The 23,541-nt window shown below is 39.6% G+C and overlaps 1 protein-coding gene across 2 annotated transcripts; it reads right to left on the bottom strand.

Moving 5' to 3' along the window:
* LOC122081693 (FIP1[V]-like protein) lies at positions 1 to 23,016 on the bottom strand. 2 transcript variants are annotated; one of them, XM_042648890.1, is made up of 9 exons: positions 21,793 to 23,016; positions 8,680 to 8,933; positions 6,853 to 6,979; positions 6,709 to 6,777; positions 6,439 to 6,588; positions 6,040 to 6,141; positions 5,580 to 5,935; positions 3,022 to 4,735; positions 1 to 351 (listed from the first exon to the last, which is right to left on the bottom strand). In XM_042648890.1, exons 1-9 carry the CDS (start codon positions 22,819 to 22,821, stop codon positions 337 to 339), a joined length of 3,816 nt encoding a protein of 1,271 aa, XP_042504824.1. In that variant the 5' UTR covers positions 22,822 to 23,016; the 3' UTR covers positions 1 to 336. The 2 variants fall into 2 exon arrangements, with proteins under 2 accessions (XP_042504824.1, XP_042504823.1); XM_042648889.1 differs by lacking the exon at positions 1 to 351 and adding an exon at positions 353 to 1,343 and having other exon boundaries at positions 21,793 to 23,012.
* Positions 23,017 to 23,541: the final 525 nt, after the last annotated feature.

Consider the following 23,541-nt stretch of genomic DNA (forward strand, 5'->3'; position numbering starts at 1 on the left):
TATTATACATCCTTAAATTTCAGATATCATCAATTTTCAGCCTTACAGACATTGTGGTTCCTAGACATTCTCTCCGTAACCTCCACATTGTGGCCGAGACTTCTCTCATTCTTCTGCTGTGCAGAAAGTAACCTTCACAATCCATTTTGCTCCAAAAGCTTTGTTTGATTGTAAGGTAGATATGGGATTACCAAGAAGTGAATTGACTTGATCTGCAATGCCATATCCATCAAGAGCCAGCAAGACTTGTGCTTTTCCCTCCAACAGCACCAGCTTTCTGATAGTTCGGGCCATGTTAATAATAGAGGGCAGGCCTGGAACGTGATTCGCATGGCATCAGACACCATGTCCCTGGTTTACAAAACAACAGTATTCAATGTTGAAAAAGGGTTCCATGGCCACCATCAAGGACCAGAACAATGTTACAAAGTTATCAGCATGCATACACTATGATGAAGCATACATAATGGCAGTTGCGAAGAAAAAAATAAACTAATACTTAGATGAATGAACTCTAATGGTACAAAGGCTGCCACCATGATAACTGTTGGAATGCTTAGAGGGTGTTCTTAAATTTGCACAGAGAAAAGAACTTTTAAGTTTCCAAGTCGAAGAATCCACCCAACAGAGATCTGCAAAATTTAGAATCAGAAAATACCATTGACCTCCTCTTAGTTACTAATCCACCTGCGTTTCCGAGCTGGTCGCTCTGGTTTGACTTCTGTATTTCCAGCAGTCTCAGTCTGGGTTGCAGGCAACTGTTCACTTTCATTCTTCTTGTTTGAAATGCCATCCTTTTCACCAGGCATCGGAAGTTTGAATCGCTCACTCCGCTTTTTCAGTTTTTCTACTGTGTCAAGATGGTGATCACCTCTAATTTTTTCCACATCAGATTGCTTGCCATATGTAGGACCAATATCAGAATCCTTTAGCTCCAAACCACCAGTATTTCTGTCATCCCCAAGGGAAGGTCGGTTATTGACAGTCTCAGCTGTCTTGGTTGATTCATCTGGCTGTTCGCTGGCAAAGGAAGATGGGTCATTCATGTTAGCCTCTATAGGCTTTAACAAAGCTGTCTGAGAACTGGTATTATCATCCCTTTCTTTCTGGCTTGTCCAGCGCTCCAATTTGGACCGACCTTTCCTCAAGGTTTGTTGCTCATCATCCCCTGAGGGAGCATCTTCTCTATGTTTTCTTGAAGAGTGACATTGTGGAATTTCATTTTGAAGACGACTCTTTTTGGAAAACACACTGGAGGACCTAGACTGTGCAGGATCATTAGAGTCAGATGGCCCTAATGTCGGCAGATTACCACTTTCTTGCTCACTTCCTCTCATGCTCACCTGAATGAAAGCAAAATTTCATGATAAGAAAGCTTTCACCTGCAGCAAAAGGAAGTTTCTATTTCGAAATGGGAAGGAGCCTACATTTTTCCCTTTCTAGGTACTAAAGATGGTATTTACTTGGTGGTAGAATAAAGTCAGGAAAAAGAAACATTTTGTATTATTTGTGAGTTAATTCACGTATGTACTGAATTACATTGTCCCAATGTAACTAAGGTCATTAACGGCCAGATTTGGCTGTGATACCAAGTTGATGCAGATAAAAAATCGATGGTTTGCTGGTGGTGGGTTTAGATCGTTGGAAGAGGAGAAAATAAAGGAAAGAGAAATCATAGAGCGGGTGGGGGAGAGGAGAGAAAGGACACAACTGGCTTTTCAAAAGAAATAACTCTGTTCCATAATTCCAAATCGTGGATGATGTCTAGCCTTTTACATGTATTTATAAAACAGAAAAAGACAAAATATAAGTCTATCTACAAATCTTCCTATTTGACTCAAACAATTAAATAATAAAAGAAATAACAACTTGAATACATAAAGAATCCCTTCATACATATGCATTTTAAAAAGAGTCCTAGGCTAATAAAAACAAACCTCATCTCCTCCAAATTAAGTCCCACGAATAGGATAAACTTTATTTAACAAGATAATTTCTTAACTAAAATCTAATGGGCCCTGCTACTAATATTAACTGCCTAATTTAGATATTAATTTCGTGCATCCCTTTTGGACCTAAACTTGGGCCTTATAATTGAAACCATTACAAATAAAAACACTTAAAACAAAAACTCATAACCATATACTATCAAAACAGGCCCTAAGAAAAAGATCAACCAACAATGGTGATGATCAAGCTCCTACATTACCCTTGCTACTAGGCTGAACTGGAACCAGCAATTATGGCCATCACCACCCCACCACCAGAGAGTGAGGGGGGGGGGGGGGGGGAGGAAATGTTAGAATGTCTTGACTAAGTTTAAACTGCTACAACAGCTTATAACGTAAATGTCATTTGGGTGAGTCAGTGTAAAACAGTGAGCTAGATCCACATAGTTGCATTCTACAACAGCTGGTTAACTGAAGGTAACAGCATGAAGTTAAGACCATTACAAGATAGCAGCATAAAAATTTGAAATAGGCTTACTCAACTTGGCCCCGAGGCCCCTAATAGTTGTTATGCTCTGTGGGAGGAATTTCCTGTCCATATATGGACTTCTTCAAAGTTAACCTATTAATCAAGATCAGAATTACTGTACATATGCCATCTGGATGATGAACAACTTATCTGGAGAATCAAGCCCTTAAAATCCGTACCGTTAGCAATCCTGCCCTTTTGATTGATGTGGTTAAACAAATTTCATCTCTTTGGTTAAAAACAATAGACAGGGGAGACAAATTCCAATGCAAGAGACCTCACTCCCATTTACTCATAAAAAAGGAACTACAGTGCACCTATGTAGGTTTCCCTTTTTTCCTCTATGGTTGATTATTAAAGAGAGCTCTCTAGGAAGACAGGGAAACAAAAGGTGGGGCACAGTTTTGAATTAGTTCTAAGGTTCATTATCTTCACTACAAGGATTTAACCTTTTCCTAGTTCAAATCAATTTCTGCCCTACTTTGTTGATGTCTTGCTTTCCTAATCTTCAAGATACTTTGCATATAAGAAAATGGATCATACCTTATCATTCCGGTGAGAAGTGTTATTTCCTTGTTTCCGCCTGGCAAGTCCCAGAATGTCCTGATCACCTACTTCAGATATTTTACTTTTCTTCATGTTCTCTTTATGACTTTCCTTGTGCATCCAATGTCTATCAGAAGCATTTACTGGGTGATCATTATGGCTGCTTGACCTTGCATGCCTTGAGCTTCTCTCCTCCATATTGCTTCGACTGTCACGTCCATGGAAATCTTCATGTCCCATTTGCTGTGAAGGAGTTTCATCCTCTATTCTGTTTCTTTTCTTAGTTTGCTCAATGTCTCGCCTTTTATCTTTCAATTGGTGGTCCTTATCAGATCCCAGACCTTTATACTCATCCTTAGCCCTCAGATTCACAGTCCAAAGTTTGTCTTCTAGACTTCTGCGACTCCTCGATGATCCCCTTGCTTCTTCGCTATCCCGTTTTGTTATGGAATCTTCATGGGATTGCTTGAGCCTCTGCCGATCATCTCTCTCCCTCTGTCGCCAGCTCTCATCTCTGTGCCTAGAAGAATGGTGATCATCAGGTCGATCTCGTCCTCCTGTTTGATCATCCCTCCTCCTTCGGTCCAGAACATCATCACTTTCCCGCTTTCTTCGGCTGATCTCTTCCCTAGCTCTGTAGTCATGCAAGGCTTCCTTCTCAGCATGTTCTCTCCTCTGATGCTCTTCATCCTTCCTCCTCTTGGAATGAGGAACATCCAGATTCTCATGCCGACTTGTCAAATTATCATCTCTTTCCCTGTGTCTTGGTCCCACCTCTATATCAGGACGACCTTTCCAATCACCATTGTCCAATCGCTTTCTGGATTGAAGATGCTCATGTTTGTCATTCCTCTCACTCTCCCGTATCTTACTTCTGTGTCTAGATCCTATTTCCTCAACACGCTCATGCTTCCCTGTCTCTTCATCTTTCCCCCATCTCCCATGTGTCTCCTCATCTTGTCTTTGACAAACCACAGCAGAATTATCCCACTCCTTTAGCCTCCCAACACCCTCAGACTTCATACGTGAATAATGTGCTGACCTAAGATCCCAGTCTCTATGAGGATAAGAGTTATATGGATCTTCCCTCCCTTTTGCGGCCATGCCGTTTTGGTCCTTCTCATGTCTGCCATCACGGCCACAATCATTTCTCCTTCGGAAACTATGTTCATCATCACGGTGCCTTTTCACATCTCCCATGTGCCTAGACCAGCCCTCTTGAACGACCTCTTCCTCACCACTCTCACGTTGCTTCTGGTAATCTCTGCTGCTTCCTGATCTTGCTTTACTGTTATCACTACTATGTGTTACCCTCAAGTCATCTGAATCACCAATATCTTGAACTGCAGTCTGTTCAACACGGGAACTTAATTTTTGCTTCTTAACAGAAATTAGCAGGTCTCCATCTCTGGCGGTATCACTTGAGATTACTGAATTGGCAGCCATGTCCTCCCCTTCTGGTTCAGTGCTTCTATCGCCTATCACAAGATCATCATGCATGTCATCTTTATGTCCCACAACTGGCTCCTTAGCATCCACTTCTGTGATAGGGGAAGACTCTGGAATCTGCTTGTGATCGATAATTTCCCCTGATTTCTCCTTCTGACTATCACCAAATCTGCTCACTCGTTCCCTTGGACTCGGAACCAAGTCATGCCCATGCTCAGCAGTTCCAGGGTGGTATCTATCATGAGCTGCATCTGGTGGCCACCTGAGGTTGAGAGAAAGTTCAAGTTGCCAGTAAGTTCATAAGGAACAATATCCATGGGGATGTTCTGGCTAATAACATAATGGTTTGGTGACTAAAGGACATAAATATAAAGCATAAAAAAGCTTCCCAAAAAAAAAAAAAAAAAAAAGGAGGGGTGGGGGTAAGGGTTCCAAGTTAGGGACTTAGGATGCACTGCCTCAATTGGTAATGTCAACTATATTCATGTATAAATTGGGTTACACATCCAACCGTTTTTATTTTCAAGGGGTTAAGACTTTTCACATCCCTCCCTCTTCCTATTTATTGTATGATTGTCACGTGTCAGAGGAGGAACCAATCAGCATCCCCTTAAGGTTGTATCTGGCTTTTCTCCTCTATTCAACACAATGAATGATGAAGCAGATTTAGTTAAAAAAAAAACATGAAATTTCTATAGGTGTATTCAAATATTCTAAAGGCTTCAAAAAAATTGATGGAACAGTCCTCGTAAGGCACCGACTCCCTGTCAAATCTTCACATTTTGAACTTCTGACTTCTCATATTCATTCCTAACTTTAAGGTAACAGTCAATTCACTTTATGGATGTGTTGCTAATTAAGGTGTGCTTTGTAGCCGTCAAGAATGGTTTCCATCCTTCTTGATCAAGGGGAAAAAAAAGGGTTGAATTGAAAAAACAATAGAAAGAAGATTAAGCAAACTCCAAGGACAGCAGATTCAATTCCTAGCTTGCAGGAGCCTATGGTGGAAAATACAAAAAAACACTCGTTTCTCACAATATTTATTAAACAAATGAGTTTCTACACATAATGAGAAGCATAAAACTTCTGTCACATTTTTGCAATACCTCTCTTCATGAGGCGTACCATACATCCCACCAGGGCATATGAGAGAATGCCCTTTAGAATCAGGATGGTTTTGAATGGAGGCTTCTTGAGGGAAGGGTAAGATTCCATCTCCTTCAGGTTTGTTGTTGTGAACAGGAGGCATAAATGGTGTTCTTCTACCCACAATCTCACTCCTATTGTCGTTAGAAGTTAGTGGAAAACGTTCATCAAAATGTTCTCTCTCAGTCTGGCCCATATCTTCAACTTCATGAGCCCCTCCATGGTGATGCTGTCTGTGGGAATCATTTTCCGGTAGCTCTAGGGTGCTATTATCAGTTACGAGATCATCATCATCATTGGAATCCTGTAAGACAATCTGTTTTCCAAAGTAACTTAGATAAGTGTAAATTCAAATCCTCTATATAGATGTGCAAGGAATTCTAGAACAACATATGAAAGGGTAAAGAAAAGTTCTATTACCTCAATAACTGCGTCAGAATCACGGATTCGTGGTGGCCTAGTATCTACTGAAGGAAGACGCTCACCATAACCACCTTCTACTTGTATTGCCCTTCCAGTTGGCTGGTTTTAAGAACAAATAACATGAATAATAAATCCATAGAACCTGGATTCAGTGTGTGTGTGTCTGTGTATTGAGAGAGAAGAGTGTTATTGGGTCCATTATTGGACATTAAGCAATATGGGAGAAAAGCAAGTTCAGAAAGAAGAAACGACAAAAGAAAAATGATCCACACAGTAGAATATTAAAAAGGAAAGGAAAGAAGAAAAAATAAATGAAGAGCTAAGCTAAAATTGAAAATTAGCATGCTATTTAACAAATCTGCATTGAGATTTTGAAAATAAACAGCCAGGCCATACAATTGGTGGGCGCACATGTGCTGCTCCTCTTCTTTGGCCTATTATATCACTTCGTCCACCTTCTGTCTTTCCCGGATGTGCACCTTCAGCTGAAGCATCATGAATCCCTGCTGCAGCTGCAAGTTCTGGCGGCAGGTCAGGGTCGTAGTCCTAAAACATGACCAAGATATGTCACTTCATCCATGCTTCTGGATAATAAAAACTTATTTGCATTAAAAGTTCAAGAAGAAAAAATCAGCTAAACACTTTCAGACTCAAGGAGCTCACAACCTGCTCCGATCTCCCACTTTCATAGACACGGATTTTGCTTTGCATGGCTGCTTCCAGGCGGAATTGTTCCTGTGTAATCCAAAATTAAACCCCTAGTTGATGTGAAAATATCTACCAAGTATACAAGAAGAGATTGACACTTGCCAACCGTCTGCAATAGCCCTTCCATTTCTCCTCATCCAATCCAAAGTTGAAAAAGTCAGCTGTATCAACACCAGGTTGTTTCCATGGTTTTTCCTCAAAACTATCTATGTCAATATCAAATACTGTCCTGAAAATGATTGAGATTGGAAGGTAAATTATTTAAACGAAACAGAATACTCGGGGAGAATTTAAGTTAGAAAATACTATGGGAGTAAAGCAACATAAATAACAGCATTCACAATTGCTTTGTTTAGACGTGTAAAGAGGGAATTATTGACATTGAATGTATAAGGGCCACAGAGAAAGTGCCACTTGCATTTAAAAAAGACCAAAGGCCAATCATTATACAAGCAAGACAGTGCACTACCAAGATGCTTCCATAGCATAATGCCCAAGCACTAACACTTGTTCAGAGTGATCAGGTCTCACAAAAGGTTACAGAAAAGGGGTGAAAAAAGAAAAGGAGAAAAAGAACTAGCACCTGACTAGGAAATATCAATAATCTTCCACCGTTCTACCATGCATAGACCTGCATGAAATATCTCATACTTGGTAGAAAGCATAGTTGTCATGGCGTCTAAGTGACCCAAGACGTTGGCGGAGCCTGGACACAAGGGTATATGTAATAGGTATTTTTTAGCCCCCGAGTCCAGCTATCTTCTGCCCCAAGATGGCCATTGAACAGCAGGACAAAAGGGGAGATTTTTCCAGATATCGTGGGTCCCAGCTGGTGGTTAAGTGGATAGATTTCAGGGTGGTTACTTCTTTGCTTTGAGGAGATTTTAGAAGATCTTTGTGGGCCCCATGGAGACAGCTTGCGTGTGAAGGGATTAGGAATTGCTGAGATTTATGTTAGTTGCTATGTCTGTCTATTTCTTTGTATGACAATGACATTAACTAAATAGGTAGTTTCTATTTTCAGTTTCAGTTGTAGAAAGTAGATATCCGTCGTTGTCATACTAGCAACGTGGGAGTTTCTTTTGCTGTCCATCTCTCCTACACATGGAGTGTTCATCATGCAATTGCTTTATTTTATAAATAGAAGAAAGGGAAGACTCCTACATCGGTTTTTGACCTTGAAAAAAGAATGGCTTTGTGCTGGCTGCTGTGCGATACAGTTACTGTGAGAGACAATTAATGGTGAGAGGCCATGGGCGAGAGCAAAAGAGCAACGCCTTTATCTCAATTCAACCCTATCCCGAGTAGCCCTTCCATGATTGAGCTTAGGCCTCCCTAGTGGATCATATCAATTCAGCCAGTCAAGGGCTTCACCTGCTGCATCAATTCCTTCATGCCTAGTTAAAAGAGCAACGCCTTTATGCTTTCAAAAGAAACTTCTCATTCCTTTGGAAGCAAGATTGACCTATACATTGGCGGATTCTCCAGCTAGAGACAAGGTAACTAGAGAAATTTGGTACATTGGACCCTACCTAATATATGACGTGATGGGAAAGGGATCTTTTTTTTTTTTTCAAATGCTCATCAATGGTGGTCCCATCTAAGTTGTGTAAAATTTGGATGTTTCCAGAAGTAATGTGGGCTCTTTTGTACATTCCCTTTTGGCCAGGCCCAGTGCATAATGAAATTACTGCTTATCAAAAAATTGCTTATGCAAGATGAAATGAGCTTGTGCAACTGTTCGGAAGAAAGTACTTAGTGTCATGAAACAACCAAAATTGTTAGTCCGACCTACTAAAAAAGAAATGATAGTCCAAGATGAAATGAGATTATGCAACTTTTACGAAGAAAGTACTTGTTGTCATGAAACAATCAAAATTGTTAATCCAAGATGAAATGAGCTTATGCAACCGTTAAAAGTTAGTTTACTTGTGAGAAGGAAGTATGAACTCCAATCCGGCACCATAACCACGTCCGATTGAATTGTTGGCCCAAGCAGGTCCAAATCCAGAGTGAAAACTTTTTTGCATGATAGGAGCTGCCTTAAATCCACTGGGTCTCCAATCACCTCTACCACGACCAGCAAAAGGACCCATGTTGGCAGGTGGACGAATTTGACCCAAGGCCCCTCCAGGACCAGCGACAGATCCTCCAGGCATGACTGCAGCACCAGGTCTTACATACTAGAAGCCCCCCAGAGAAAATCAGATTAGAACTTCATCCAAGTGAAGAAATAGAATAATTTGAACGAAAATTGTTACAATACAACGATTTAAAAAATGTACCATATATCATCTGGGGGTTGGGACTATAGTTTGCCAAGTACAAATCTAAACGCAAGATCTCAACAGAAGGGAGGGAGAAAAGGGAGAAAAAGGAGAACCTCCTTATGACAACAAACAAGAACATCCATAACTGCAGATCAAAATGAAAGTAACACTGGTAGTTTTCCATTGTCTTTTCTGGCAAAACTATCTTTTAACCCTTACCATGTAGTACACTATTTATTACAATAATAAGGTTGGTCTGCAAGCAGAACAAATGCGTTGGAGATGGAATGTAGGTGAATTTATGAAGAACAAACATGTGGTCTATCTTCAGGCTTGTTCCCACCAATTGTAAACATAAGGTATTGAGAAAAGTTGACTGGTGCAAGAAAGAACGTCAGCAACTAGAAAAATAAGTTCTGGAAGCATGGAAGACATCCTACCTATATGGTGACGTGAAATGCAAACAGTGGAGTAGTGGACTGTTGCATATCACAGGGAGAAGATTTGGAGGATTTGTTTATTTTGGATGAATATGGTAATATATTCAATGAAGCACAAAAAGTACAAGCAGCTCAGAAGAATGAGCAGGTAAAGATACAAAATGACTGGAAAAAGCCGGAGCACCTAAGATCTACAGACTCAAGAGAACTGAATAGGAAGATCCCAAGAAGCCAAAGTCAACTTATTCTTAGGGGTATTGATGCAGTATTGGTACATCGATGGGTCTCCAAATCGGGTCTGGATTTGGGTCATATTCTGGGTGTATTAAAGCCCATCAATCCAGCCTGTTCAAGCCAATATTCTGCCCGTATAACGGGATTGACCAGCAGTTTTATTTGGGATATTGTCCAGCATTAAAGAAGAATTAATTTCCAGAGGAGATTATTTCCGGACAGTTCCCTCCCAGCTGTGGTCATACAATTTGGAGGATATTTCAGAGATCTAGAGGAGATTTGAAGGATATTCTAGAAGATCTGGAGGACATTTTACAAGATCTAAAGGATATTTGAGAGGGGAATATTCTGTTAAAGATATTTTTCAGCTACTATGGGGATTGTGGGTTTCACTTCGTGGTTTCTTACTTTCTATTTTATAGGTTATATAGATAAGCTACAATCAAGCCATAGTTTCTACTTTGTAATGTTCTAATATTTTCTATTTCGAAGGAAGACTTAGTTGTCAGGGATCCTCCAACCATACTAAAGGTTTCCTATTTTGTTGGTTTCCATGAAGTTATAAATAAAGGAGAAGGGGCTTAGATCCTCCAACGATTGGGGGAAAAAAAAAAGCTAGTTTTGGCTTCAGCCTTGTTGATGCAGTGGTGATACTAACCTTTTGGACTGTGGTCATATAGTTCCAGCCCTCTTGGTGGTGATTCCAAGAGCATGGCCTCAGTTTTATCCTATGCTGGTCGTCCACAGCAGTCCATCGAACCAGCATAGCAACCCCTATTACTTCAGTATTTTGTCTCTATTTTTTGGCCTTCTAGAAGCTCCTTAACAGTGCCCTTTGATCCAGCCTATAGGAAGCTGTCCAAGCTTCTATTTTGGTGCCCTGCAATCTCCGTAGCTGCTGTCTTTTTGTATTTAGTGGTCTGACCAGTCAAACACTAAGTTGGGTGCTGCACAAGCCTTCAAGAATGTCCCCTTATTGTCTTATGTTAGTTTCTTAATGGTCAACTCAATTCTTAGTTACTAAAGTCCATTAGTTTCTAATTTCAAGTTAGTTTCCTTTTTGAGTAAATTTCTATTTTGTAAGGCTGTAGTATCCTCTTCTATATAAGAGAAATTGCTGTGCCAAATTCAAATTTAATGAAAGATTGATGAATTGCAGCCGTTGTTGCTCCAACTCCTGAGATAGGATGTCAAACAGCTGAGATAGCTGTGGGTGAGAGCCCAGGCTGAGATAGCCATCATTCCACCCACATGTATCCCAACTCCATCCTTCTCTTCTTACTTTCTTATTTCCTTCTTTGTTCTACTGCTGTGAGAGGGCGTTTAAGTGCGCTTTGCTGCCTATTTAAGACCCAAAGCCTGCTAATAGACTTGCTTGAAGACCTGCTGCAGACAAGGAATGGAATAGGGAACTAGGCTAACTACTTCTATCTTTAGTACTCTGCTCTCTGCGCTCTTCCTGCCTGCCATTCCTGGCATCAAGGAAGACTTGCAATTCATTTTCACAAAAGCAATAAGTAGCAAGTCAATTTTTCTTTTTTGGTTATATAATGGATCTAATTGATCTATTTCTTGATAAATCTGTCTTTTGTGTATTCTGTGTTGGCAGGGGATTTTCCAAGGTTATTTGTTTTTATATTCACTCGTTTGAGTGGCGCAATAAGGCATCTATGGAAAAAAGAATTCCTAAAGTAGGGTGGTCGTAGATCAGCTCGAGTGAAGGTTGTCATTGTGATTTCAAGCTGGTTTTGGCCTGGGATCGATTTCCCAGATCTCACAGATCTGAAACCAGTTGCTGAAGCACTTTCGAGTGTAGGTTCAGCCCCTAAAAAGACCTTCAGCCGGGAATACAAGGTTATCAGAGACTTCGTTTGAGGGCTGCTTATTTTCTCCCTATTGAGCTATCAAACCCTAGTTGCTGCTGTACTGTTGGTTGCTGTGCTACTGATTCCCTACAGCCTATCTGCAAACCAGATTTGGAGGTCCTTTAGACTCCATTCCAGGCATCTATCAACCAGGTGTGTAAGCCCCATATTCTCTCTAACTTGTCAGTTATAACAACCTGCTCGATTCAGCCCCTGCCCAGACTTTGTTGTTTCTTGAATCTTTAAACTGAATCAGATTTGAAGGGGGCTGTTTGCCTTGGGTAAACAAACCTTACATCATGTGATGATTCAATAGGTTTTGTCTGGTGATTCCATTCCTGCAAGCCAGGTGGTGCAGCCTTGGTCGTATACTTTCTTGTTTCTTCTTTTATATGTAAATAAATAAATAAATAAATAAATAAAGGGGTGTACACAGTGCACGAGGCTCTCACCACTGCAGGGTCTAGGGAGGGTCATAATGTATGCAGCCTTAACCCCTCTTTGTGGTGAGGCTGTTTCTCGACTTGAAGGAGCAACCTTACTGTTGCGCCGAGGTCTGCCCTCTTTTCCCATGTAAAACAATATATATAAGAAAAAAGAGAGTTGGAAAAAAAAAAAAAAATTCCATTGTTGGTTTACGTTTGTCCCATATTGCAACCTTGTGTTGATTGATCTCTCACTAATTCTTCCCTGGTTTAAGATCGATACTGCATTAGGCACATAAAATGTAGGAGTGCGAGGAAAGCAGAAATTTCAAAAATGTTACTATAGTACCCCTAGAAGTCTTTCACAAAGCACCTTACAAACACATATGACATCATGGTTACAAAAATATCATACACAATGAATATGGAAATCAGTATAACCTAGAACAGGGAAGTCTATTACTATTTCCAGTGGAGCGGAAGCCGACAAAGTACTAGTATTAACATTACCCACTTAAATCAAATAATAATGGCATGGGGAGGGCTAAGGTTGATGATCATTCTCTTGTTCAGATGTTAGTCTTTATCCATGTCATCAATTGAGAGAGACAAAAGTAATTCTTCAACAATCATGGACCGTTCGTAAAACAGAACAAAGCATCAGCAAACCAAATACTCTTTTCCTTTTCTTTTAGGAAATTAGCAAAACAAATACTTTCGAAGATTAATGGGTTGGATATTTTTTCTATTCACCAAAATCTTAAACCTAACCATGTGTTTCAGTTACTTAAGGTTTGGAAATGATGTTTTAGACACTCTCTGTTTCTTAAACTACGGTAGAGAGCTCTATCATTAGTGCCCTCTACCATTAGCTGATATTCTACCAAGGACATTAACAATATTCTGGTCGGCCTGAGAAATGAAGAAGGATGATCAAAAATATTTTTAACATCCAAGTGTTAGTAGGTCAGCACTTTTCTCCATTTTGGTTGTCTTGGCACTTGTGAAGCAAAATGCCCACTGCCACCTTCCCTATTGGAATGTTAGGTCTTTCCTAAGCAGCATTTATAAGTTTTTTCTTTTACAGCGCTTATCAAAATTATTATTATTATTATTAGGGAAAATGCTACACCCGCCGCCCACATGCCTAGCCTGTGTCTATATCTCTTCCCACCCCCTTGAAATGACCCCCTGTCTCTCCTGAATGACGCCCCATCCCGCTCCCCCATTGGTTCCACCTACTAGCGTGTTGCACACGGGGTGTCGTGCCTATCCTTCTCTGATGTAGATAAGTCATTTAATGGGCTAATTTTATTGAAAATCAGCCTTGGGTTGGGTTATGTATGTGTTGGGCCTTTGATCCCATGAGTTTTATTTGTAATAGGCCTAAAACATGAGTAGAAAGTAGGAAAATGTGATTAATTCATTAGTTTAGTTAGAGTCCTGTTTAAAGTCTATATTCTTTGTTATTTCAATTTCCTAATCAGTTTAGGTTTCCCAATTAGTTAAGGATTGGGTTATGCCTTTGCTTCTTAGTGTTTTGAGTCAGTTTTGAATCTCCTATACAAGTTTGTAAGGGGCTACAACATGAAACACGAATTTGATTGAATGAAAAAAAGAAAAGAAAGCTTTGTGCTGGAAAATTGTGAGATGCAGTATTGTGAGAGGCTTGGGTGAGATGCCCTAGGGAAGAGTGAGATACTCGACCCAACCTATTCCCTTACCCCCGTTCTTCCCTTCATTCACTTATTTCTGTTTTGTTCATACTAGCTTTCTTACTATCTGATTTTTATTGAATTTACTAAAGATCCTACCTGGGATTGGGTCACTTGTATCAAAGTGATGCAGTTTAGTTTCCTAAATAGGTTTGTTTTATTAGGAATAAGCTGAGGGTTGGGTTCCATACATGTTGGGCCTTTGATCCCATGTGTTTTGAGTGCAATAGACCACTTTTATGGGTCTAAAAGGGGGGCTCTAAGGTTGCATACGGGATTCAGTGATTTGTTTCATTTTTCTTTAGTTTCCTTTTTAGATGAGATTATCTAGTTTCTAATTTCAGTACCTAGTTAGTTTCCAATTTTCAGTCATAAGTTAGTTTCTATTTCTAGTTTTAGTAACTAAAGGACTTTCTATTTTGTAAGTTTCTATTTTTAGGTTTAGTAACTAGGTGAGTTTCTAATTTTTTATTTCCTATTTCAGTTTTTGGAAACTAAAGTTAGTTTCTATTTTATGTAACCCCCCATCATTATTATAAATAAAGGAGAGCTCTCATTAGTAGAGCCATGATTTTATGAACAAAAAAAGATGCTACTGCGTTTCTCCTCTATAAGGGTTCTTTGTGTTTGATCAAAGAAGAAGGGTTTAGTGTTTGATCCAAGCGACACTCTGCGGCTAGAAGTCCGAGTGTATCTTCATATTTTCTAGTTTTCTTATTGTTTCTAATCCATTCAGCCAGCCAGGTAAGTGCTCTAATCTGTCTGCAGAATTTCTGGGTTAAGATTCTCTATTTTATCTACTGTTGGCCTAGCTGTTTTGGGAGTTCTGGCCATCCGATGACCTTCTAATTTTGATCGAAGGTTAGTCCTATTCTGAAGGAAGTTCGATCCAATTTTGAGGCTAATCAGACCACTGGTTCCTGCTGAAGTGGACTGTTGCTCAGTTCTGGCCGGTTATGGATTTTGCCCAGATCTGAATTCTGAATTCTGCTTTGTTTAAATCTGTATGGAACTTGACTGCTGCTATTATTCTCCAATGGGTTGGACTTTCAAATTAGTCCTTAGATGTGTTATTAGTTCCTTGATAATACTCTGCTGAAAAATTCAGAAGTTAATGCCAGATTTCAGAACCTACTGTCAGAATCGAGTTATGATTTGGTTATCTGGTCCTGATATGTTTTGATTCTGATCCTACTTATTCAATTACTCTATTGCTGTTGCTGGAACTTCTAATTGTTGATGCAAACTCTGTTTCCTGAAATTTCTGATTGTGGATCTGCTAATTTTGGTTTCTTCAAGGACTGTTGACTGGTTTAAGTTGGACTGTTGTTGCTGTTTACTATTGGGTGGTTTTGGTTGTTCTTAGTTTAAAAGTTCCTGCAGTCTTGGGTCTGGTTTGTTTGTCAAATATAGTCCTATATTACAAAGCCTAGCCAGACCAAAGATGGAGCCACTTGAATTTCGTGAGAAACTTTAATTATATATCTTCCTTAAATGGTTAAATGAATTGAATATGTACTTTGACAACTACAACTTGACAGAGACCCAACAACTTCGATATGTTCACTCCCAAATGAGTGATTGTGTTCGAATACAATGGAGAGGGCGTGAAAGGCAACTTTAAGCTCAAGGGCGTGAGCCTAAAACTTGGGATGAGATGCAGTACGAGTTGACGGGCATATACCTATCTAAGCATGAGCGAAGATGTACTTCCCTCCACCAGATTTCTAAAAGCCACCCACAATTGACAAGAACATGAATGAATTATCGACCTCTACTGCACAATGCATTGTAAAGGAGCAACAAGAGAAGATACCTCCGACCAGTGAACCATAGTTAGAAGTTGAGATTAGTGTTGAAGAAATTCCAGCAATTCCTATTGTCAAGGAAGAGCTAGTCATTGATGTTCCCATCAACGAGACTCATGTGGAAGAATTCGAAAGCAACAAGGTTGCCACAATGGACAATGAGGTTAAGACTAAGGAACTTGACATTACAACTATGATGATTGTGAACAGCCAAGAGGAAGACCCTAAGGAGCTTGAGATTGAAATTGTGGAGGTCAAGAATACAGTGGTTGAAGGCGTTCATGTGGATGATACCATAGATACATTTGAGGTTGTTGAAGCTGAGCATGTGGAGTTCGTCATCCCATTAAAGTATCTTGAAGATCGAGCTCCCCACATTCTAGACTACATCCTTATTATCAAAGAGCTACCTGAATTTTTCTACTGCTTGATGAAGGACGTGCACCATACTATAATCACCCTCACATTTCTATGAGAGGGCGAATTAATGCAGATAAGTCATTTAATGGGCTTATTTTATTAGAAATAAGCATCTGATTGGGTTATGTATGTGTTGGGCATTTGATTCCATGGGTTTTATTTGTAATGGACCACTTTAATGGGACTAAAATATAGGTAGAAAATAGGAAAACGGGATTTAATTCATTGGTTTAGATAGAGTCATGTTTTGAGTCTATATTCTTTGTTATTCCAGTTTCCTAGTCAATTTAGGTTTCTCAATTAGTTAAGGATTGGGTTAGGCCTTTCCTTTTTAGTGTTTGAGTCAATTTTGAGTCATCTATATAAGTTAATAAAGGGCAACAATATGGAACATGAATTTGATTGAACGAAAGAAAAAAAGAAAGCTTTGTGTTGGAAAACTGTAAGATGCAATGCTGTGAGAGACAGCTTGGGTGAGATGCCCTAGGAAGAGTGAGATACTCAACCCAACCTATTTCCCTACCCCCATTCTTCCCTTCATTCTCTTATTTATGTTTTGTTCATACCATTTATTGAATTACTAAAGATCCTACTTGGGATTGGGTCACTTGTGAACCAATCTTACATTATTTCATTTTGTTTGGCATTATGTGAATGTCATAGTATGGAATAAAAAAAAAAAAAAAATTCTATTCAATTTGAGACCAGGAGAGCATGAGAGAAAAGTCTACTTGATCTTAGTCTTCGCGGTAGCTTATGATTTATTTATTGTAAACATTTTCTTTGAAAAGAGAGATGAGCACTTAGCTACCTACAAAAGTGGACATTATACCAGCCAAATAGACTTCTTCCTAACTAGAAGGTTCGACAGAATATTGTGTAAGGACTGTAAGGTTAATGTCGGGGGAGAAGGGTGCCAAATAGATTTGTGGATGTAATTAAAGATATGTATGAGGGCGGGGGTCACTAATGTGAGAACTATGGGAGGTCAAACCGTCAAAGTATTGTAATGTAGACTAGGATAGATAAACAACCAAGCCTTCAGCTGCAGGATTATTTAATCAGAAGAACAACCATAAACCAACCCAAAAACATGCACAGGAAATCAGATTATAAAGGACTGCAGAAAAAACTCTAGCAAGCTTAGATGATGAAATAAGTTAGTAACAATATGGAAAATATGTCTGAACACCAAAGGGATCAAAAGCAAACAGATCTATACTATCGATTTCAGTCTCAGATCTGAAAATAGGATAACAGTCACTATAGGACAGAATTGAGTGGATTTTTTAATAACTCAAAATCAGGTGGTCCAATAGGGCAGAAATTTTGTCGAGTCTCACACTAGGAGAGGTGCATCTTCGATCCAAATTTGAGCCTAATTAGATGGTTGGTCTGTCCAAGAGAGAGAAGGATTGCAGAGTAAGAAATTCTGGACTTTCTGGGAAGAACTAAAAAAGAACCCAACCCAAGAGGCCAAGACTAATTCCTAATAAAATAAGCCTAGTTTGGTGAAGAATCTGCATCAACTCTCCCCATCTTGAAAAAATTCGTCCTCGAATTTTACAGTGATGAGGGGGAAACATGTGATTAGCAGCTTTGACTATTCCCAAACAAAATTTTGGTTGCTTGTAAACTTTCTGAATGTAGTCTTCAAGGCGTGGAGCTTTCTCTTCAAAGAACCATGATGGCATAACAAACTCTATATGCTTGACCTCTGAATCAATACCAACTGTGAATGTCATGTGCATAGAGTTGTCAACGTTGGTATACTTTTCATCAAGGATTGAAGGAATAGGCTCTTCCTTTTCATTATGAATCTAATTGATTTGTTGTGGACTGATCTCATCCACTACATCATCGTTCACGGCTTCAATATTGTCTACTCTATTCTATTCAGTGGAGTCTTCTTCCATAGTTTTAGTAACCAAGACATTACTTGTAGCATGAATGCCACAAGATCCATCATCATATGCATTGGCCTCATCAAAGATATTCAAATCCCCATCCTCAAGCGGACACGGATATAGATCAGGGTCTACATTATCATGTGCCTTTTTAATTGCAGCAGCAACATTTGTTCTCTGACGAGGTGGACAAGTCTTCGCATAGTGCCCAACTTTTTGGCAGGGATAACATTGCACTTTATTGCCACTGGTCATAGGTGCCTTCCCTTTGTTAAAATGTGGTCTGTGTAGGAGTTGCAGTAATAGAGTTAGGTGCTGAAAATATTTTCTCATGCTTTCCAGCTTGAAAATCAAACCTTATACCTTCCGGTTCTATAAGTTCCTCTGTACCAGCCTTGTCAAAGCATTCTCTCACTGTGTAAACATCAGCAACACCAATTCACCTATTAATTTCAGCTCGCAATCCCAGTCGAAACTGAGAAAGCAATTGCCTTTCATTCTCCCTAATGCCGGTGCAAGATTAAAGTGCATCAAATTTGTTCATGTACTCTGCAACAGTCATATTTCCTTGACGAAGAGAGTTCAACTGATCCTGTATGCGAGCTTTGAAATTTTGTGGCAAGTATTTGTTAGCCAATTCTTACTTCATCTCCACCCATGTAGTAATAGGTTCTCTACCACGATCTTCAAGTTCTTGCTTATAGGTTCTCCACCAATCACGAGCAGGATCAACTAGCTTAGCATGAGCTAGTTTAATTTTCCGTTCCTCAGATAGGTCATGTAGTCAAAATAGTCATCCACTGCAACTATCCAATCATAAAACACTTGGGGGTCATGCCTACCATTATACTCCTTGAGGTCAAGCTTGACCTTTTGTGAATCTCCTGAGTACCTCTGGTATGTGGGATGTTTGGTGTCAAAAAAACTCCTCACATGTTCTTCAAAAGTAGGTTGCACTACAGGATTCCTCTGTGGTCCTCTCAGATTAGTGTTAGGTCTCCTATTAGCAAGTTGGGCCACTGAAGTCATAGGAGCATCATTCTTAGGTGAAACATGAGTATCCTGATTGGGTTGTTGCACTTGGGTCTCCACAGCCACTACTCTTGCACCAAGAGCTTGTTGTTCAGTCCTTATTGTCTATAACATCTCCATCATAGAAGCTATGGAGTTCATAATATCAGCGGTAGGGTTGTTCTCTGCCATGCTTTGATACCACTTAATGTAGACTAGGATTGATAAACTACCAAGCTTTCAACTCCAGGATTTTTTTATCAGAAGAACAACCATAAACCAACCCAAAAAATGCACAGGAAATCAGATTATAAAGGACTGCAGACAAAACTCCAGCAAGCTTAGATGATGAAATAGGTTAGTAACAATATGGAAAATATGTCTGAACACCAAAGGGATTAGAAGCAAACAGATCTATGCTATCGATTTCAGTCTCAGATCTGAAAATAGGATAACAGTCACTACAGGACAGAACTGAGTGGATTTTTTAATAACTCAAAATCAGGTGGTCCAATAGGACTGAAAATTTTGTCGAGTCTCACACTAGGAGAGGTGCATCTTCTATCCAAATTTAAGCCTAATCAGATGGTTGGTCTGTCCAGGAGAGAGAAGGACTGGAGAGCAAGAAATTCTGGAATTTCTGGGCAAAACTGAAAAAGAACCAGATTTAGTTACCTGTGATGGATTGAGGTTGAAGTTGCAGGTCTTGAACACTTTGGACAGCAAAGATGAAGAAGATAATAAAGTAGAAAAATGACCTCTCGGGCTTCTCACCGCAAAGAGTCAATTGGATCAAACACCAATTCCATCAGCCTTGATAAAAAACAAGACAAACCTTCATGGAGAAGACAATAGCAGCAACCATTAATTTGTTTATCAAAATCGCTCTTCCTTTAGGAGCCTCCTCCTCTTTATTTATAATGTTGATGGGGGAGGGAATTACAAAATAGAAGGTTCCTGAAAAAGGAAACCAAATATTCTCCTCATACAATAATTATTAAAAACTAAAATTAGAAACTAGTTGAAAAAGGAAACTAGCTACTAATGACTTGACTCAACTCATAACTTGACTCCTAAGGAAACAAATATAACTCAAATCAAACCCAACTAAAAAGGAAACTAATGAAAAAGGAAACAAACTAGTAATCCCGTATACAACCTTAAAGTCCCTAGTTTAGACCCATAAAAGTGGCCTATTACACTCAAAACATATGGGATCAAAGGTCCAACATGTATGTAACTCAACCCTAGACTTATTCCTAATAAAATAATCCTAATTTGGTGAAGAATCTACATCATATTGATTTCCCAATTGTAATAGGGATACATCAAGGTCATCTTTAAGCCTTTATTTGTTTGTGCTCATCATAGATGACCAAGAACATTCAAGACGAGGTTTCGTGGTGTATGCTCTTTGATGATGATATTGTTTTGGTGGATGAAACAAAAGCTAGGCTTAAAGCTAGCTGGAGCCATAAACCAACCTCAAAATCAAGAAATTTTAAGATAAGTAGAACGACAATGGAGTATATGATGTGTAACATTAATTACACTACGATGGATCATGAAATGGTGAAGGTTGAGAAGACAGGTACCACAAAGTGATCGTTTTAGGTATCTGGGGTCCATCATAAATAAATAAGGTGATATTGAGGATGATGTTTCACGAGGATTAGAAGGATGGATGAAGTGGATAGGGGCATCCGGGGGTGTTGTGACAGATGTATTCCTTCAGACCAGCAATGATGTACGGGGCGGAATGCTGAACAATTAAGAAGTGTCTAGATAAGTTGTGTAGTAGAGATGAGGATGCTACAATGGATGTACGAAAAAACTAAGAAGGATGACGAATGGAATGACCATGTTAGAAAGTCATTTGAGGTGGTATGGTCATGTTGAACGGAGGCCTAAGGGTGCATCACTAAGGAGGAGTGATCTCATTCAGATTGAAGGAACTAAAAGAACTCAGGGTAGGCCTAAGATGACCATAGAATTATTGAGTAAAGATATTCATAGTTTAGCTCTTGTCCTAAGTATTACCTCGAATAGATTTGATTGGAGGGCAAGAATCCACGTAGTTGATCAGAGACTTTACTGCTTGTTATTGTCCATACCCTTCTACTTTCCCTCTACTCTTACTTTTATACTTGGCTTGGTTCAGATCCATGTAGACGACTCCAATGAGTTGGGATAAGGCTGAGTTGTTGTAAAGCATGAGAGAAACTGGTTGCATAAAGCAGCTACTTCAGCTCTACACCCTTGACTGTAGAGGAAACAGGTGCAATTTTGTTTTCCTTAGATTATTATGACAGGAACCAAGGACAGTCTTACCCATTTCAGTGGTGTTACCAGGCCCCAAAAATTAAAGTTGCAGGGAAAAAATTTCTGGGATGAGTAAAAGGTAGCTTATTTGCAGTCAGCTTGATATATAAGAGGGGAAATCCAAACCCCAAATTTTTTATTTTATTTCTTTGACATGGGAGTTTTCATTCCAGTTTTGAAAGGCCCTCATACTCCAGTTATGGTTTCCGTTTGTTGCAACTCCAATATACTTTACTTTTATGAAGAGATCAAATCAGTTTGCTGTTATTTGGACTGTAGGAAATAACTCTGTCACCAGAGTGATCCATCGCTTGCATTATATATGGTTGCTCTTTCTTGTCTGCTTGATTTTTAAGTGTCATGCACTTGCATTATTGCCCATGTTGATACAAGAAACCAGAAACTACGACAATTAAAGTAAAATTGAAGTAAGACCCTTTTTTTTCCCCTTCCAATAGCACCTTTCAGTAAAACAGGCTATAAATGTTACAATTAAGCAGCTGAACATTCTAAAAGAATGAAAATTTTTTGAAATACAATTCTAGAACCCAGAAAGAATGGGTAAATAAAGCTCACCCTACATCAAACACTTTCTTTTTCAGGCAACACATATCAGGAAACTAACCTTAAACTGAGAATGATGTGGATGGTACCCAGTATTGCTATACCCAATTCTAGCTCCCAAAGCATTAACCATTCCTCCATTAACTTTAACTGTATCGCCGCTTTCCTTCCTCTCTCCATCCGGAGCCTGTGCAGAATCATCGCCCCATTCCTGCTCTTCCATGGGCGGATGATGCTGATCACCATCAGCAACAATAACCAAATCTTCCCCGTCTCCATCCTCATCACTTCCCAATCCGTCAATCCTATCCATGCGAAGAGGCCCTGTGTTATCATTCAGTACAATCTGCAGATCGTCCTCGCTATCGCTGTCCCAATCGTCACCAATGCCACCACTATCCTCCATTCTAGCAGCAGTTTTCGTACTTCCCACATTTCCTGAGTCATCATAAAAACCAGGAATAAAAGAACCACCGGAGATTCCAGGGATCATCGGCTCCGTGTCCATACCATTGATGTCAACATCAATATCCACCTTGCCCCCCGCCTCTTCCTCTTGGAACACCCCACCATCCTCCATCAAGGCCTTATCTATATCACCTCTCTCTTCATCTTGAGCAACACCAATCCCAGATTTCTCAAAAGCTTCTGAAGTTTCATAAACTCTAAGATCTTCTGCTTGTTGTGGTTCCATGGCTCCGTTCTCCAAATTTCTTGAGACACCTGCTTTTGGAGAATTCGATAATCGATCATCATTAGTCCTAGATACTTTTTTATTCTTTTCTTCTTCTTCTTCCCTCTCATCCAGTTCAACCCCCCTATTACTATCGTTCCAATTCGAAGCGGGATCGTCGCTCCCCGCAGGAATCCGGGCTATATTTTCCTTCTTAGGGTTAAAAGTTAAGGTTTGAGAATGGACAGAGGTAATAGGACTGGGCGCTCCATAGAGAATTTCTTCGCCGTTGCTATGGATGTTAGAATCGGATGAAGGATTTGCCAAGGAGAAGACTGGAGGCTGAGAAGATTTGGATGAAGAGAAAGGGAGGAGAACGTCTGTGTAGAGATCTCCGAACTCATCGTCGTCTTCCATCAGAGACGAGAGCCAAAGCAACGAGAGGAGGCCAGAGTTGCTCCGTCGAGTTTATTGGGGGTCACAGTAGGGACAAAACGAGAGTACGAGACTTGGGGGTGTGAATTTATTTTGGGAAAATTACAACTGACTGCTCGAGTACGGCAGGTAGGCGGCCGGCACTGTTAACATATCTAGCCATGGTACTTTTGAATGGACCCCTTCTGATTTTTAACTTCTTTTTTCTTTTGTTACTTCTGTGTTTTATTTTGATTTCATGTCCTTCTAGACCTTTTCATTAGGGCGTCTCCCATAACCCTGAATGCGATGATAATGGCAAGTAAGGGGTGAGATTACAGTCAAGAAATGTAGGATTAAATTGGCATCCTGGAACATTGGATCCTTATCAGGGAGGAAGAGCTTGGAATTGATTGAGATTATAAGAAGAAAAAAGATTAATATTGCATGTATCCAAGAGACTAGATGGAAGAGTAAAAAAGCTAATGCATTGGATGGCTTCAAACTTTGATATGTAAGAGATCAAAGTAATAGAAGTGGAGTGTGCATTATTATAATGGATAAAGATCTAAAGAATAATGTAGTGGAAGTCAAAAGAATGGGTGATAGGATCATATCTATCAAACTAGTATTGAAGTAAGAGGTTGTCAATATCATATGCGCTTATGCATCCCAAACAAGATTAGATGAAAGTATCAAAAGCCATTTTTCGGATCACATTGA

This window comes from Macadamia integrifolia, chromosome 6 (assembly GCF_013358625.1).
Source record: "Macadamia integrifolia cultivar HAES 741 chromosome 6, SCU_Mint_v3, whole genome shotgun sequence".
Lineage (NCBI taxonomy): Eukaryota > Viridiplantae > Streptophyta > Magnoliopsida > Proteales > Proteaceae > Macadamia > Macadamia integrifolia.

Excerpts from the sequence above, each read along its gene's own strand:
- LOC122081693 (XM_042648889.1), bottom strand. The coding sequence starts at position 22,821 with ATGGAAGACGACGATGAGTTCGGAGATCTCTACACAGACGTTCTCCTC. Across the intron at positions 6,589-6,708 it reads AAAGTGGGAGATCGGAGCAG|GACTACGACCCTGACCTGCC; the intron begins GTTGTGAGCTCC and ends GTCATGTTTTAG. Across the intron at positions 5,936-6,039 it reads ATTCTGACGCAGTTATTGAG|ATTGTCTTACAGGATTCCAA; the intron begins GTAATAGAACTT and ends TTTGGAAAACAG.